We start from the raw sequence: 18831 nt of genomic DNA on the forward strand, positions 1-18831 counted from the left end.
AAATTTGATCACGTCACACCCTTACTTCAAAGTGCTCATTGGTTGCCAATTTCATATAGGATTACTTTCAAAATAGCTCTTTTAGTTTTCAAGACATTAAAATCCAATACTCCTGCTTTCATAGATAGGCTCTTGATCCCATACAGTTCATCTAGAACTCTCAGATCATCTTCACAATGTACTTTAAATGTCCCCTCTCTTAAAATTATAGGAACCCGCCGTGCTTCAATTTTCTCTGTTACGGCACCAATGTTATGGAATTCTCTTCCATTATACTTAAGATTAGAACAGGATTTAAAAATATTTAAAAAGAATCTTAAATGTCTTCTTTTTAAAGAAGCTTTTAACTGACAGATTACAATTTCTCATTTTTTCAGATTTCCTTTCGGTTTCTCATTTTTTCCCTTATCTCCCCATTGTGTTTTCCTTTTATGTAATCTTTAAATAAATATTGTATTTCCTCCCCACCTTCCTAATGTTATCAGCTGTCTTCTTGTCCAAATTTGTTTCCCAGTATGTTTATACGAATAGTAATTGTATAAGTAAGTCTACTCTATTTTATTTATGTAAAACGCTTTGAAATTTTAAAAGCGTTTAATCAAACAATATAATAAACTTGAATAAACTTGAAGGGACCCAACACGGTCCGTGTTTCGGAGAACACACCTTCTTCAGGGGTCCATGGTTGATAAGGTTTACCGCAATAAAAAGGTATAAAGCCTGTGTGAGTTAGATTGCAAGCCAGCAGTTGCACTGACCATGTTGGGTCCCTTGGTTTGTAATAAGGTGATATTTGTAACTGAATTAGCATTTGGTATAATAAACATAGCCTGCATCTTGTACATTTTGGTCTGCAGTTTTTCTTTTGTTTTTTGCTTGTGCTCACTGTACTGCAGACACAGTTGGATTTTTTTGTTGTGGTCTGACATGACCTGGCAACATGCCAATAGCTGAAGCTATCCCTTGTACAAAGAAGCAAGAATATACTTCAGGATGCAAAAAAGGACCTTAATAGAAGTACTTTGTTCTCATATTCTATGAGTGCTATTTCAACAGCACTCTCAGCCCCAAAAAATAGGATCTGGAGATAGAAATAAAAGCAGCATAGAGCATAATAATTCTATATCCAGTCTAAGAACCTCAATATGGCAGTTAATATTCCAGTACCTACCTTTCAATGCTCTGTCCAGGATACGAATAGCGATGGTCATAAGAGTCCAGCATTTTGAGCAGATGTCTGCTGAGCTGCAACAATTACACAAGGACAAAGAAAGCGTTTTCAATCAAATTCTGAAACAGTAATTCCCAAACTGATCTGCAGATACCCACACCCAACCAGAATTTCAGGATATCCACACTGAAAATACATCATAAGAGGAGCAATAGCCTAATGATTAGGGAAACAGGCTGAGCACCAGGAAAGTGATGTTCCTTGTGACCCTGCAGAAGGCCATCAGGTATGCAACTTAGATTGTAAACCCACTTGGGCAGGAGCATATTTACTGTACCTCAGCTTAAGCTCACATTTTGCAAGGCAAGAAATCAAACCTATAAAACGGATGGGTTTACGCTTCTCTGCCAGCAGGTGGAGACTGAGACACTAACTTTTGGTTACAGTAAAAGTGGGCTGTGCAGTCACTCACTATTACAATCAGTCTTAATGAATAGCCAAGCAGAAAACAACAAGGCTGAGATCCATGACTAGCTGACCCCAGGACTGATCAACTTGAAGGCTTCCAGCCCAAGAGACCACTCACCAGGATCCAGCACATGACAACTGAGAAAATCTGCCTGGACATAGTCCACACCAGCAATGTGAGAAGCTGAGATGTCCCAAAGATGAGCCTTCGCCCATTCCATGAGCAGAGAGGTTTCCAGTACTACCAGATGACTCTTTGTACCCCACTGATGATTGACATAGGCCACTGCTGTGGCACTGTCTGAAAGAACTCTTAAGTGGCTTGCTCTCCAGCAAGGATTGGAATTCCACCAATGCTAGCCAAATGGCTCTGGTCTCCAGAACATTCATCGACTAGAATGCCTCCACCGGTGACCAGCAGCCCTGAGCCTAGCAACTGAGACATTGAGCTCCCAAACTGAGGAGAGTGGCATCCGTGAGAAGCACTGTCCGCTGGGGCTGATCGAGACTCACTCCCTGAACCAGATTGGAAAACTAGAGCCACCAGCATAGGCTGCGCCAAACTAATCCCTGAAGCGGGACAAGAGAGTCCAGATTGTGAATCTGTGGTGACCACCGCTGAAGAAACGCATACTGAAGAGGACGCATGTAAGCCTGAGCCCATCAGACTACTTCAAAGGAGGCCGCCATGGACCCAAAGACCTGCAGAAAGTCTTGCGCCAGCGGTCATCGGCAATCTATCAGAGAGCAAATCTGCATCTGCAATTTGCATACCTGGCCTCCGGAAGGAAAACTCTCCCAAAGCTGGTGTCAAAAAGAATGCCAAGATACTCCAAACGCTGAGACGGAGATGGAGTCAACCAGCTTTTGGATAGGTTGACCACCCAGCCAAGGGACTGCAAAAACTTCACAACACAAGCCGTAATCCTGGAACTCTCCTGCAAAGACTTTGCTCGAATCAACCAATCGTCCAGATAGGGGTGCACCAGAATGCCCTTCTTGCGCAAGGCCGCTGCCACCAGTACCATAATCTTGGTGACGGTGCATGGTGCCATAGCTAGACCAAAGGGAAGCGCACAAAACTGAATGCTTTCCCAAAATCACAAAGTAAGGGAATTGATGATAGGAGGCCCAAATGGGAACATGCAGATATACCTCTGTCAGATCGAGAGAAATCAGAAATTCCTCCGGTTGGACAGCAAGAATTCAGGGTTTTCTTATGAAAGAACAGAACCCGTAGCGCTCTGTTGACACCTTTGAGATCCAAAATAGGCTGAAAAGACCCCTTTCTTTCTTGGGCACCACGAAGTAAATGGAGTACATGCTGGAATGAATCTCCTGAGGAGGCACTGGGACTACCGCTTTGAGGTCCAGCAACCTGAGCAGAGTCTGCCAAAAAGCCCTCCTCTTTCAAGTTGCCCGATAAGGAGAGGAAATGATCTGGTACAGATCATGAAAATTCCAGAGCATAACTGTCCCAAATCACCTCTAGGACTCATTGATCCGCTGTGATCTAGACCATCCCTGGTAAAACTCCTTCAAACAGGCTCCGACTGGAACCGGGGGAACATAAGAATTGCCACTGCTGGGTCCATCATGCCCAGCAGTCCGCTCACGCGGCGGTCCTTAGGTCAAAGACCAGTGCCCTATTAGAGTCTAGCCTTACCTGCGTATGTTCTGTTCCAGTAGGAACTTATCCAACCTTGTCTTGAATCCCTGAAGGGTGTTTTCCCCTATAACTGCCTCCGGAAGAGCATTCCAGGTTTCTACTACTCTCTGGGTGAAGAAAAACTTCCTTACATTTGTACGGAATCTTTTCCCTTCTAACTTCAGTGAGTGCCCTCTCGCTCTCTTCACCTTGGAGAGGGTGAACAGCAGTGTTCCCGCTAAGGTGCGCTGGCCTGCGCGCGCGCACAAAATATTACATCGCAGCGCAAAGTTTCTCTTCACAGCGCACACACGCGTCGCAAAGGTAAGGGGAGGTAAGGTAAGGGGACGCATTGGGGGGATTGCACTTCCCCACAATTGCCATGCTTCGGTTCCTCTTCTTCCTTCCTTCCTCCCCCCCCCCCCCCGCGGGACCCTGCGGCACCATCAACTCTTACTCCCTCTAATGTCGGCCCTGCAGCTCCAGACTTCCTCGCACCTTCTCCCCTCCCCCTTTGGATCGCTATTATTTTAAATGTTATAGCCGCGGAGCTGTATCCATCAGTGGAGATGTCTAACCTCGGCCTGCCCCGGAACTCTTACTGCAACAGTGACTTCCTGTTCCTGCCTAGACGGGCGGCTGCTGCAGTAAGAGTTCCGGGGCAGGCCGAGGTTAGACATCTCCACTGATGGATACAGCTCCGCGGCTATAACATTTAAAATAATAGCGATCCAAAGGGGGAGGGGAGAAGGTGCGAGGAAGTCTGGAGCTGCAGGGCCGACATTAGAGGGAGTAAGAGTTGATGGTGCCGCAGGGTCCCGCGGGGGGGGGGGGAGGAAGGAAGGAAGAAGAGGAACCGAAGCATGGCAATTGTGGGGAAGTGCAGAGCTGCAGGGAAGAGTGTTGCGGTACCCAGCTGGAGGGAGAAGGAAGATGAGGGAGGGAATTAAAGGAGATGCCAGGGCTTGGAGCATAGGAGGAAGGTATGCCAGTCTAAGGGAAAAGGAAGGGGGAGATGTGAGAGCATGGAGGGGGAACGAAAGATGGAAGAAAAGGAAAGGAGAGAGATGCCAGAGAATCAGGGAAGGGGAGATACCAGACTATGAGGAGAGGTGTGGGAGAGGGAAGGCGAGGAGAGAGATGCCAGACCAATGGGGTGAAAGGAGAGATGGAAGGGGGAGGCATACAGTTTCTGGAAGGGGCATAGAAGGAGAGAAGATGCCATATAGGGGAAGAGAGACGGCAGACAGTGAATGGAAGGAAGAGAGTTACAAGAAGATGAGGAAAGGAGAAACCACAGAAGACAAAGGTAGAAAAAAATTTCTATTTATTTATTGCTTTAGGAGACATGTGTCACTGTTTCTGTGAAGCATTGTATGCAGAGTCCAGCTTCTTGCTGGTTCAATTTAACCTTTGTCTATGTATTTTTATTTTATCCCCCCTTTTACAAAACTGTGAAGCGTTTTTAGCACCAGCCTTGGTGGTAGCAGCTCTGATGCTCAGAATTTTATGAGCATCAGAGCTGTTACCTCCGTAGCTAAAATCCACACTACAGTTTTGTAAAAGAGGGAGGGGTTAGTTTGTGATTACATATTCCTTACTAGGCGAAGGTGTTTTCTGTGTTCTGTGTGTTCGAAAGACATGGTTTTCTGTTAGGATTGACGGTGTAGGATTGATCTGTGCTGGTCTGGCTTGTTTAGTTTTACAATGGGTGTATTGATGTACTGCTCACTGCAATATGTAAGATGCTGCCTTTTCCTAGGTACTCATGTGTGACGTGTGGTTTGTTACTAAAAATCATGTTTTTCTTACAGATGGGGGGGGGGTGCCAAAAAATGATGGGCCCCGGATGTTACATATGCTAGGTACGCCACTGTATGTAAAGATACCAGAAAGCTGGCGTAGCAAAAACTTCTAAGTTTTGAGTATTTAACCCTCCCACAATCTCACGGGCACTCGTTTCAAGTTTATTGAGATTTTGATTTAAACGCAATATCAAATATTTTCAATGCGTATAACAAAAATAAATTTGGGGAAATAAATAAAACCATTTGAACCAGTGTTCCCGCTAAGCTGCGCTGGCGTGCGCTGGCGCACAAAATATTACATCGCAGCGCACACGTTTCTCGTCACAGCGCACGATCGGAAGAGGCGTACGGCAGATGGCAGGGCGGCGAGAGGAGAATCGGGCGAGTTGGCTCATAACTTGCTGGCGCCCGATATTTTTGGCTCACGGTGAAAAAAGTTTGCTCACAACACCCGCCCGCTTAGAGGGAACACTGGTGAACAGTCTCTTTCTCTACTAAGTCAATTCCCTTCAACATCTTGAATGTTTCAATCATATCCCTTCTCAGTCTTCTCTTCTCAAGGGAGAAGAGGTCCAGTTTCTCTAGCCTCTCGTATGGAAACTCCCCCGTCCCTTAACCATTTTTGTTGCTCTTCTCTGGACCCTTTCCAGTAGTACTATGTCCTTTTTCATGTATGGTGACCAGTGTTGGGCGCAATATTCCAGGTGGGGGCGTACCATGGCCCAGTATAAAGGCATGATAACCTTTTCAGATCTGTTTGTGATCCCTTTCATAATCATTTACCCCCTCGGGTCCTCCAAAAGGACTGCATGCATTGGAAAAAATGTCCTCTGGCAGGAAAAGAGGTCGCACCCCGGCCAGGGCAGTACCTACAAAAATCACTTAAATGTCCTCAGGCAGAAGTACCTCGCAAAGCCTTGCAAGGTCGGTCCTCTGGTAACCGAGCTTATCTAATGCCTCCTTGAAGAGAAAAGATCTCTTAAAGGGAAACTTACTGAACTTAGCCTTAGATGCTACATCTGCCGACCAACCCCGAAGCCACAGGGTATGGCAGGTCACTACACCAAGAGCCATGGACTTGGCGTGGCACGCAACAGATCATATATGGCATCAGAAATATAAGAAGCTCCCACCTCAATCTTAGCAACTTACTGATCCACTAAGGACCAGTCAGCCGACTCACGGTCAAGAACTCTCTAAGACCACCGGAAATAAGCCCGGATTATCAGACTGCCACAAATCGCAGCCATTTTACGGTCATTAGGGTCTCTTAGGGCCAAGCCGCCTTCCACTGGCACAGTATTTCTGCACACAATAGCTGAGAACACCGCATTGACCACAAGAGACTTAAAGGTATCTTTATCTCCATCAGAATGGGGTAGAGTCTGGCCATGGATTGTGTCAAGAGAAAAGGCATGTCCGGAACTTTCCACTGAGCGTGCACTACATCTCGAATAGCCTGATGCATAGGGAAAGAGCGGGATGCTGACTGGATCCTTCTCATATGCTCCCTCCTACCTATCCTTCAGGAAATCACTCAAATCATACCTCTTTGATAAATTTCTCTAACTCCTTCCCTCCCTGCCATACTACTAAGCACTAACCATATCTCTTTCTTTTTCTGTTTTCCCATTCCTCTCTCTGCATACCAATGTACTCCATTTCCTCCGGTTTTACCTATCCCCTCTCGGCACTCTCTTGTAATTGAAATTGGTTACTAATGTACTTGACAATATTTATCTGTATCATCGCTGTATATGTACAGTCTCTTCCCCTGTAAACCGCTCTGAACTGTTTGAGGTATTGCGGTATACAAAAATAAAGTTATTATTATTATTAAGAAGAGGGTCCACAACACGAGGGGGCTCCTTAGCTTCCTCTTCAAAATGTAAAACTGAAGACACTTGAAGAATGAGCTCCTGCAACTCTTCCCAATGAAATATGCGCACAACCGATGCATCCTCGCCAACCAGCGAAAAATCTCCATCGAAAACATCAGGCCCCCCCCTAGTGGATCTGGAAAGGCCTCTCCAAGATCCAAGTCCTCATCTGGAGAAAACAAAATCAGCAAGAAAAGAATCCTCGTTCCAAGACACCCGCAGCCACTTGGATGATGGCTGAAGGGGCTGGATAAAGGCAGCCGTAGCAGGGGGGCTGTGGAAGGGAAAACCCCCCCAGATGACCCCAAGATCCCCGGAACCTAAGTAGGACCTCCAGCCGCCTGTAAATAAGCCTTACACATGGTTAACACAATCAGGGCTAAACACTCCTAGCAGCAATCCAGAAAATCATAGCCGGAGCAGAAGACACATTTGAGACCTGTTCCTGTCGTTCTAAGACAGAAGGAAGGTCGCCTGAGGTCGAGGGCAAAATGGACACGCTTCCCGCCAAAACTGAGGGAAGGGCCGTTGACAAACTATCACCTGAAATAATACGTGGCACCAAAGCCAAGCTCGACCCCACTGCTATAGAAAAACTGCTAGCCGCTCCAGCTGCAGTGGTAAGGGAATCCCCAGGCTCTCCAGCAGTCCGCAACACCGAATCTGCCAGACCGCTGGCAAATTAGGAAACCCTTGCATGGGTGGCAGGTGAAGCCCAGGCATTACCTTTGCCTCCCACCGACGAGCAGTGCGCGCATGAAGGGAGCCTGACACGCCAACACCTGAAGCCGGGTCCCCCTCGAGGCGGCCGGAACAGTTTGTGCACCTGCCAGCCACATCCACTGCTCAGCACCCACATAAAACGCATTTGTGTTGCTTTTTTGAAGCGCTCATAATGAATGCACCAAAACCCCATGCACAACAATGCCATTCAAAAATGTGGCCTCAGGACCACTGTATGCTCCTTTTATTTCTTGTGTCTTTTTTTTTTTTTTTTTTTTATAAACTTCTCTCAGCTCACCAGCTGTATCAAAAGAGCAGACACCACAGGCACTCTAATCCGTGCCTAAAAGGTGGCCAGGCATACAGTTGAGGCTCCTCTAAATTCAGAAAACCAGGGGAGGGGGGGAAATTGGGGGGGGACTCAACCCTTCCGAGTGTGGCACTCCCAAGGATGGCAGGTCCCCCAAGCTCCGTCCGGATAGCAAAAGGGACAAGATTCACTAAATCAGATCCAACAGGCCCAAACAAACCTCAGCACAGACTACACAAGCTTACCACTCCACCTGCTGGAGACTGAGAAAAGACTCATTATAATAGGGACTGCATGGCCCACTTGTACTATAGCCAAAAGTTAAATATCTCAGTCTCCACTTGCTGGCAGAGGAGCATAAACCCATCCGTTTCTGTGCCAGTCTGGAGGGACGCTAAAGAAGCTTTATTTATATTTCGGCACCGAAACCTGAAAAACTTACTTCCCTCCCCTGTGATCAATCTGCCCCATCCCACTTGCAGCCTTGGGCCTAACTTAGGAAGGCCTGGTGGTCTACTGGAGTGTTCAAGAGCAGGAATGACCACCACTCATTCCTGCCCATGTCACAGAAGGTCCTGGCAGCCATTTTGTGAGTGGAACAAGCATGGGCCTCAGGCTGCCAGGATCTCCCATTGCAGTCTCACAAGGCTGCTGCCTGTACGTCTTGGCAGCCATTGTAAATGGAGTAACAACAAAGGGCAGTAACAAGTAGGGCTCTTTCTTGCTCCTGAATACTTCATTAGACCACCAAGCTTTCTTAAGGCAAGCCCAGGGGAAGGAGGTAGGGAGGGGCTGTTGCTGAAGAGAGGGGGAGGAGAAGTCAGCTTAGCTCAGGAGGCAAATTCTTTCAGTCAGGTATAGGGAAGGGTGGGATATTTCATTTATCGCTTTTTAATGAAACCAAGTAGCTAACTTTGATCACTGATTTAGTTTTGGCTGGGTTCTAGCTTTGTTCAAAAAGCATTTGATATGATAGCAAAAGACAAGTTTCAGTTTTACCTGCAGCACCTCCTGACATCATCATAATCCGTCATGTCAATGTCAAATACCAGTTCCTTCTCTTGGGCCTGGAAAGCCCCAGACCTCAAAGTGTTATGCTGGTTAGGCTGAAAATAAAGGAGTGATTTTCAAATCTACAATTTATTTTCCCTTTTCAAGCACTGGAGATTCCATAGAAAAGGAAAAATGGTCTTATCTGCTAATTTACTTTTCTTGAGTCCCGTCAATCTAATTTAGACCAAACTAGCAAATGGAGGAAGAGAACTGAAGCTTGTGAGTCCTGCCCTATATAGGGCACTGTACAGCCACTAATAGCCAGTATTTTCTGAAACCAAGCACATGTTAAACCAATCGCCAAGATCACCCCAGAATTAGTTGAGCCTCCACCTGACCGCTTAGAGTGATGAATGCGTGGAACAGCCTCCTAGTGGAGGTGGTGGAGACAAAAAAATGTATCTAAATACAAGAAAGCTTTGGACAAGCAAATTGGATCTACACTTCCCCTTCAGCCCTCTCTGATAACCCCCGATGAACGCGGCACCGAGAATCCTCCACCCTCCCCGCACTAGCAAAACTTGGCAGGAGGGATGCCCATTCTTCTCCTGCCATGCTGCCTCCCCCTGCATGAGAAAAAAAATGGCAGGAGGGATGCTCCTCCCCCTCCCTAACGAGAGAAAATAGGCAGAAGGGATGCCTACTTCCTCCTGCCATATCGACTCCCCTCCCCATCAGGGCCTTAGGCTTCTCCCTCTGCATCAGGAGGGTCTCAAACAGAGCCTTGGGATCCTCCCCGTGCATCACATGATCTACCAAAGAGGGAAGGCCCACCATTTTGAATCGGAGAGCCTTGAAGGTAAAGGGACCATGCTTCCCTCCTGCTTCCAACTTCAAAAAAGATACTGAGTGGGATTTGGGGGAGCATCCGGTGGCAGGAGGGAATGGGCATCCCTCCTGCCTTTTTTTTTGGGGGGAGAAGGGGGAGGGTAGGGGATGGTTCAGGGGGGACCTCCGTTCACAGGAGGGAGTGGGTGTCCCTCCTGCCAATTTTCTCTCGTGTGAGTGGGGGGAGTAGTCACCACGGCAGGAAGGAATGGGCATTCCTCCTGCTGTTTTTGCTGTCCTGGGGGGTACTTTTTTTCTTTTAATGGGGCACATATTGTGTGCGTGTAACACGCACAGCGTCTGTGCCCATTTTTTTTTTTTTTTAAAGGGCTAAACTATGGTTAGAGAGGTAAGCAACTGGTCTTGACCAGTCGCTTTTTTTGGATCGCTAAAAGCAATCACTTTTTTTGTGCATGGGAAATTCATGTTACAGCATCAATCGCTCTGCTAGTTTACAGGGCATTTCAATGTTAATGAGCTTATTTGCATGATCAGATCGGAGAATGAGCGATCATGCAGAAAACCACACAGCGAGTCATTTTCTGCATCAGGTCGGTAAAGGTGATCGTCCCTAAACCAGTCAAAACTGATTTAGCGATGATCGTTAGACGGTCACCGACTAGTGCATCTGGCCCTCAGTGAAATGTCTGTCGATTAAATGTTCAGCCACAGAATTATTTGGCGTTTGATATATAGAAACTGATCTTTTCAAATTCCAAAAAAGACAAAGTTCAGGCATTAGCACCTGCAGCAGTGGTAGTAAAACAGTATTTCTACCCCTTCCTATTGCCATCTTATAACTTCTGGATATGATAGGATAACATAACCAAATATAACATTTCAAAACATCTGAGGACTCGTGCTATCAAGTTCCAGAAATGTTATCTTTATGCTACTGAAGTGAAACCAAGGTGATTTTGGTTTCTTACAGTGTTCAACCTAAGTATTTTAGTGGTGTGTAAATCCCACATAACCTATCTACAAGAGGGAAGGAGCTGGTGGTGGGACAGGCATCTCGTATCACCCGGACAGACCTCCCTCAACTGTCAATGATACCACAGGATCAGGGCAACAAGGATGATACAAATTTAAAAAAAAAAAATCAAACCATCAATTGATATGTTGCTATATTGATAACTCTTGACAGGATTCGTACTTTTTTCAGGGGAAGGGAAGGACGCTGTAGTTTTATTACCATTTCTTTTATTATTATTATTTCAGTGAGATTTTCTTGCTCCATCGTGTGGTGCATGAGGAAGCATGTATGCTCTCTCTCACTTGATCATAGCAGAGCTGGAGGTGGTGCTGTTTAATTGTTAAAATCCTTCAGAGCAGTCTCCCAGGTTGTCTTGTGTGTCATCCAGTTCATGAGGGACACACTGTGAATGCACAGTATTACAAATCATTTCTGCAGTATGTGAGAAACGTCCAGAAATGTTGCATAATGCCATAATCTTACATAACAATACAGCTCATACAGCAGACAGGTGTTTTTTTTTTTTTACAGCATTAGGGATAGGAGACTACTTTGAAGGACGTCAACAGTTAAACATACTCTCAAGCTGATTGTGTGCTTGGTTTAGTGAAACATTTATTACTTATTTGTTAATAAAATTATGATTTCAAATGTCATGTTTTTTTGTTTCTCCCCTACCAGAGACCACTGCAATCATCTCTCATAATAATAACAACTTTATTTTTATATACCGCTATACCACAAACGGTGGCAACATTAAGTAGTACATTTCACACGTACAGTATATATTTCCAGTGCTGGCACATTTTTTGACAGAAAAATAAATAGTTGCCATGACTTATGAATCAGCCCTCGTGTAACAAAGTAATTGGGCTTGTCAACAGAATAATATATTTTTTAAAAATGTCAATGAGGTCAAGTACAGTCCTCTCTTGAGTCTAAAGCCAACCCCCACTCAAACAGATGCTCGACATACTGTCTTACATATAGCCTATTTCAAGAGTGGGAAACCTTTCTCATCAAGAGCCATATTAGCTACCAAAAATTCCAGGATTAGGGGGCATGCAATGAAGCTATTAAGTAGTGGATCTAAAACAAAATGGATAAAATATTTGTTTACACAATGTGTGATCAAACTCAAATTCGTTGCCAGAGAATATGGTGAAAGCAGTTAGCTCATCAGGGTATCAAAAAGGTTTGGATAATTAAGAAAATTCCATAAGACATTGTTAAAATGGACTTGGGAAAAATCTACTGCTTATTCATAGGATAAGCAGCAAAATTTGTTTTACTCTTGGGACCTCAATTAGCCACTGTTGGAAACAGGATACTGGGTTTGATAGACCTTCGGTCTGTCTCAGTATGACAACTCTTAGGACATCTTCGGGGGCACTTTTTGGTCCCAAGACTTTTCAATTTACAAAGCATCAAACACTTCATAACAGCAAATAGGGCAAAATCTCATATCAATTAACAATAAAGAAACACAGAAAGGCAAAATATTACACAGGATTCAACCTTCTGCCAAGGCCACAAAAAGGACAAGAGAAGTCCCACAGAAAAATTAGGGAACATACAATAATTAAACAATACTTCAGACATTAGCATCATGTCAAAGAACTACAGACCTTTCCCAAGATATTATCTTAAACTACCAACAGTCATACATATCAAGCATCTAAACTGCAAACCTTTCCAAAAGAAATGCTTTCAAGTCTATAACTTATAAGCTCAAAAATGTCAACATCGTAGAACTTAGTTATACATTTTACACGATTTTTCAGGATATAAAATCACTATTCTTAGCCAACACATCTTAGCAAAGTCCCAGAAAAAAAATTACATTGTTTAGAGACTGACCAAATTTCTGCTCAGGAATTTTCAGCAGCCTTTTCCACTGCAGCAGCCCTTAGATAATGAACAAGTGGGGTTCATTACTACTTCCAAAGAGACCATTAGGGCTTCCTAAGGTAGGGCCTACTAGTGTCAGATAGGGAGGGGGGGGGGACATTTTTGTGTATGGGTTTTATTTCTACCAAAACAGTGGCAATTTGGGTTACAGGGGAATGGTCCCTGAGCTCTGAAATGGCACACAGCAGGCACTTAATCCCCCCATTGCCCCAGGTACATTAGATAGATTTTGAGACCACCAGGACATACAGGGAAAAATGAATAAATTCATGTAAACCGTTCTGAACTCCCTTGGGAGTACAATTGAATAAATACATAAACTCTCACCCATGGTCTACATACAAGACAATGCCAAATAAGATGGCTTTGGTCTACATTAAATACCAGAGTGACTGTATTATTTAATTACAGCTTTTGATCATCTCTTAATTTGTTAACTGCATTTTGGTGTTTATTGTACTCTAATTTTATACCTCACTCAGCTATTTTTAGAATGGGAAAGAAATAAATATACATACTATTTTCCACTTCTTCAGTAAGAAATATTTTTAAAAGCTGGAGTCCTCTTTTATCTAGTAGCAATACTATACCTGGGTTTCCCATATCCGACATAGCCATTACATTTCCAAAACCCTGCTAAAAAAAGACATAGGCAATGACAATATGTATCTGGCCTATATTCTTTGCCGAGAGTCAAGTCCCAAGTCCATTAAAAGTGGCACCCCCCCCCCATAAAACAAGCACATTCTAGACAGCCCAAATGTGAAGGTGGCCTTACTGTACACTCACCCTGTGTGAATACACTGCTCCAATATCAATCTTATATGGACACATTTTCAACATCTCTTTTTCCAGCTCGCTCTGGTTGCTGAAAGACTGGTATCGCACATAAATGTCATCTTTCAATGTAAAGGAAAATTCTCTATTCTGAAAATAATTTTTTACCACTTGAAGAGGAAAAAAACAGAAAGATAACAATTTTTAATGAGAAATGCAATACTGTACTTTTCTCTAAGATTCTGTACTCTCAAGTCTATTGCATTTACATGACAAGCACCATCTACTTCCCTTGCATTATTCACCTTTTCAAATATGTAACCATCTCTGGGAAAAGGTAAGTCATCAGGGACAAATAAATTACAATTTAATAAATTTTGTTAGAACAGTTTGTAATACAACAATCCAAACCCCGTCCTTTTATGTGAAAGCCATACAATTACAGAACTTCAGACTGCTTATTGACCAATGGCATGAAAAATCAGCCACTCTTAATATTTTGGATCCCTAACTTAAGTGACCATCTCTGATCAAAGGTGACTAACCTCAGCCTTTCTACCTCCTTATCTCTAAACAGATACAGCCTCTCATGCCTCTTGAACCACCCCTCCCCCCACCACACACACACACACTCCCATCAATTCTCATATCCCATCATTCTGCAGCACCCTCAATATACAAGTACTATCTCTGTCCCTAGTGGGCTCACAATCTAACCCTAGCTTTTACAAAGCCTCTGTAGAGGTTTCTACTGCGAGCTGAAGTGGTAAATGCTCCGACTTCGGAGTACTTACCTTGCCAGTCCCTGGTAGAAATCTGTACAGCGGCTTTGTAAAAGGGGACCTAAGTTTTGTACCTGGGGCAACGGCGTACCAACTGACCTGCCCAGGGTCACAAGGAAGCTATAGTGAGTGCTTTAGGACTAGGGCAGGGGTGTCAAAGTCCCGCCTCGAGGGCCGCAATCCAGTCAAGTTTTCAGGATTTCCCCGATGACTATGCATGAGATCTATTTGCATGCACTGCTTTCATTGTATGCTAATAGATCTCATGCATATTCATTGGGGAAATCCTGAAAACCCGACTGGATTGCGGCCCTCGAGGAGGGACTTTGACATCCCTGGACTATGGGGTTATGAGTTAAAAGCAACCTACATCTATTTTCCCCCATGCCCGCGCCACATCTTTTGCAACCCCTGCTGCACTGTTGCCCACCGTCCCAACATCCTGCTTTCACCACTGCACTCCTAAGCCATCTCCCTGGGCCCCCATTCCTACATCCTTCTTCCGCACCTCCACCGTAGTTGAGCCAGCGGTAATACTGAAAGTACGGAAAAAGCCGCCGGTAATAGACAGGCAGCAGGACAGATAAACTCGCGGCATCAAAATCCGACATGATGACGGACGTCTGGCAAAGAACACAGAGAAAGGGAGCTGAGCGCAGGAACACAACCACTTCCCTGGGCACACAAGAACCACAGCCCAAACTTCGCGGGAAACCGGCGCCGCGTCATCTGATCAAAAAAAAAATGACGCGCTACGACGCTCAAGGTGTGTCGGGAGTTGTAGTTTTCCAATGGCAATTCCTGCGCTGCCGGACAGTTTATAATTTCTTGTTGCTTTTGCAGAAAGAGTGGTGGTTTTCTCATGTTAATATTTTGATCCAAGGAAGACGTGAAAATAGCTTTGTCACGACTAGCAGCTCGCTTGCTTCGGTTTGAGTGAGGGATATGGAAGACCGAGACGGATCAGCTCTTTCTTCAATGTCAAACGGGGGGGGGGGGGGGGGGGCAGTTAAAGGGAAGGGTACTGTTGGTGGTGCAGAAGATCGGGGCGGGCGGACTGAGTATTCTGCTACCTATTCATGCAAACAGGAGGGCAGACGGACGGAGGCCACCTAGCGGTAAACGTTTGGCCTTCTGCCCAGTGTTGCTATTATTTTTAGTACATCTACCTAAGACTGGTTTTAGACATGCATAAGGTGACCATTTAGGGGACATCTATTAATATTCAGTCCCGCCCCCCAACCACGCCCGGCTCTGTTTGCTCCCCCCCTAACGCTGGCCCTATATCTACCATAGACAGCGGGACACTTTTTTGTTTGGGGGGTCTCAAGAGCTCTGCCCCAGACCCCACCTGTCCAATTTATCAGACCCCTGAAAAAGCCGTTATTAGGCGAAACGGGTCCCGTTGGGAATATTAGATTAATTTCTTCTACAACAAAAGGCATTATAAGATAAGTGCCAATTTTGGTTATAATAGCAGCACTATGCACTTTATTTGAGTTTATTGCACAAAGCATTTGCACTTTTAATATAACATAGAGCTCAATGAATGATATGTTTAACCTGTATAAGCCATTGGAATAATCTATCGTGATTTAACGGTACAGTATCTGCGAGCTCTCTGATATTGATAATATCGTTTTTGCAGATATTTGATACACAAGACTTATTTCCACTGTTGTTCTTTCGAAGAGTGAGACTTGGTGCCATTGCAATTCTTTTGAGTGTTTTCTCTACATGCAGTACACCACCAGAGAAATAGAAAGAAACTAATTTCTTCCTGAACAGTGCAAAACATAGACAGCAGATATAAATTCTCAAAACTGACACATTTTAATCACTAAATTAAAAATAAAATCAAATACTTAAAGGGTATTAACGTAGAACAAAATCTTTTCCAGAGAAAGGAAAATGGTAAAACCAGAGGACATAATTTGAGGTTGAGGGGTGGTAGATTCAGGGGCAATGTTAGGAAGTTCTACTTTACAGAGAGGGTGGTGGATGCCTGGAATGCGCTCCCGAGAGAGGTGGTGGAGAGTAAAACTGTGACTGAGTTCAAAGAAGCGTGGGATGAACACAGAAGATTTAGAATCAGAAAATAATATTAAAGATTGAACTAGGCCAGTTACTGGGCAGACTTGTACGGTCTGCGTCTGTGTATGGCCGTTTGGAGGAGGATGGGCAGGGGAGGGCTTCAATGGCTGGGAGGGTGTAGATGGGCTGGAGTAAGTCTTAACAGAGATTTCGGCAGTTGGAACCCAAGCACAGTACCGGGTAAAGCTTTGGATTCTCGCCCAGAAATAGCTAAGAAGAAAAAAAAAAAAAAAAATTTAAATTGAATCAGGTTGGGCAGACTGGATGGACCATTCGGGTCTTTATCTGCCATCATCTACTATGTTACTATATATTCCCTACCTTTGCTGTCTGGTGATTTCATTTTTCTAATCATCTTTTCCCATTCTCTGGTTGCACTTCTTTCTGTCTGTGCTCTTAACTGTGTTTCCAGGGCCTTCTTATCCATTTACTGTTTTTCTCTCCTTCTTCACTTTCTGCCCTACATCTATCTTTGAATATGAAAGAAACTGGCTTCAATGAAAGTACTGTCTCTAGAGAGTGATCCAGTTTTATATGGTGCGCTCAGAGATATGAAACTCCCCTTTGATCATTTATTTATTGGGATTTATTAATCACCTTTTTCATGAAGAGATTAATCCAAAGCAGTCTACAATACATTGAATAGTAATCAGGTGCTGTCATGTATTTTCCTTATCTGTCTTGGCAGGCTCACACCTGGGGCAATGGAGGGTTAAGTGACCTGCCCAGAGTCACTTAGAGGAAAATTCTATAAGAGGTGCCTAAAGTGATGCACCCATCTTAATTAAGAACATAAGAATTGCCACTGCTGGGTCAGACCAGTTGTCCATCGTGCCCAGCAGTCTGCTCACAAGGCAGCCCTTAGGTCAAAGACCAGTGCCCTAATGAGTCTAGCCTTACCTGCGTACGTTCCAATTCAGCAGGAACTTGTCTAACTTTGTCTTGAATCCCTGGAGGGTGTTTTCCCCTATAACAGCCTCCGGAAGAGCATTCCAGTTTTCTACCACTCTCTGGGTGAAGAAGAACTTCCTTACGTTTGTACAGAATCTATCCCCTTTCAACTTTAGAGAGTGCCCTCTCGTTCTCCCTACCTTGGAGAGGGTGAACAACCTGTCTTTATCTACTAAGTCTATTCCCTTCATTATCTTGAACGTTTCAATCATGTCCCCTCTCAGTCTCCTCTTTTCAAGAGAGAAGGAGGCCTAGTTTCTCTAATCTCTCACTGTACGACATCTCCTCCAACCCCTTAACCATTTTAGTTGCTCTTCTCTTGACTCTTGCGAGTATTATTTATGGTTAGGTGATGGAACTGTGATTGACGAATAATGTGTCTCATTGCTTATTTTTATAGCCCAATTTTGCGTGAAAGAGGAGTAATGTGAGCATAACAACACTGGCAGAATACGAGGCGTCCAGCAGAATTCTGAACAGCTTGAAAAGGAGTGAGATGGCTTAGCAGAAGACCCGTAAGAAGCAAGTTACAGTAGTCCAGGCAAGAGGTCACAAAAGCGTGGATAAGGGTCTTGGCAGCGAGCTCAGAAAGGAAAGGCCGGATTTTAGCAATACTGCAGAGAAAGAAATTACAAGTTTTGGCAGTCTTTTGTATATGCAAAGAGAAGGAAAGAGCAGACGAAACAGGGAGGATGAGAGCATTATCCACCAAAATAAAGAATGGAGAAAGGGGAGAGGCAGGTTTAGGAGGAAAGATAAGATGTTTCAACCATGTCCCCTCTCAGTCTCCTCTTTTCAAGGGAGAAGAGGCCCAGTTTCTCTAATCTCTCACTGTACGACATCCTTTTTCTGGAGCCATATGGTAACCGTAAAAAGTCTGCTGGACAGTAGAAGCTGGCCCCTAGAGAGACGCTGCCTACTCGGTACCTAATGCACACCAATGCTTACCCAGGGAGGGCATTCAAGGGTAACACAACTCCTGTGCCCCCTTGAGGAGATGCCCAGAATAACCCACCTGTGCTTCCACAATGGGATATCCGGGTAACAAACACCTATCCCCCCTACCTGGGATAATACACATTCAGGATCCCCGAAACAGCGCCTAGCACTGCACTTACCAAGCGAACTCCAGCCTGCACACCACACCACACAAACTTTACCCCATCCCTTCCTACCCATAGCCCAAAACTCAATTAATAAATTGGCGTAATTAATGAGGTTTAACAAGCAAATAATTGAAAAAAAATAAAATGTAATTGGGAGATACTACTATTAATTATTTCTATAGCGCTACCAGATGCACGCAGCACTGTACAGAGAGGTGCCTATCTTCTGAGGTGCAATTCTATAAAAGATAGGCGCCTAACAACAAAGTATGCATGTTTAGGAGTGGTGAATGACTTAGGCGCAATTAGGCATGATTCTCTAAAGGACTTAGGCGCCTATAATGT

At 44.5% G+C, this 18831-nt stretch overlaps 1 protein-coding gene across 1 annotated transcript in view; it reads right to left on the reverse strand.

Annotated features, from left to right (window-relative positions):
• The window catches only part of PRIM1 (DNA primase subunit 1), a 66889-nt gene extending 51802 nt beyond the window's left edge, over window positions 1-15087 (reverse strand). Inside the window, exons 1-4 of the mRNA XM_033939741.1 lie at window positions 14844-15087; window positions 13566-13723; window positions 9008-9114; window positions 1172-1245 (exon numbers count right to left, since the gene is read on the reverse strand). Coding sequence (XP_033795632.1) covers window positions 1172-1245; window positions 9008-9114; window positions 13566-13723; window positions 14844-14946 — 442 coding nt within the window. The 5' untranslated portion in view covers window positions 14947-15087. The remainder of the gene's footprint in view (window positions 1-1171; window positions 1246-9007; window positions 9115-13565; window positions 13724-14843) is intronic.
• Window positions 15088-18831: the final 3744 nt, after the last annotated feature.

Source organism: Geotrypetes seraphini, chromosome 3 (assembly GCF_902459505.1).
Source record: "Geotrypetes seraphini chromosome 3, aGeoSer1.1, whole genome shotgun sequence".
Lineage (NCBI taxonomy): Eukaryota > Metazoa > Chordata > Amphibia > Gymnophiona > Dermophiidae > Geotrypetes > Geotrypetes seraphini.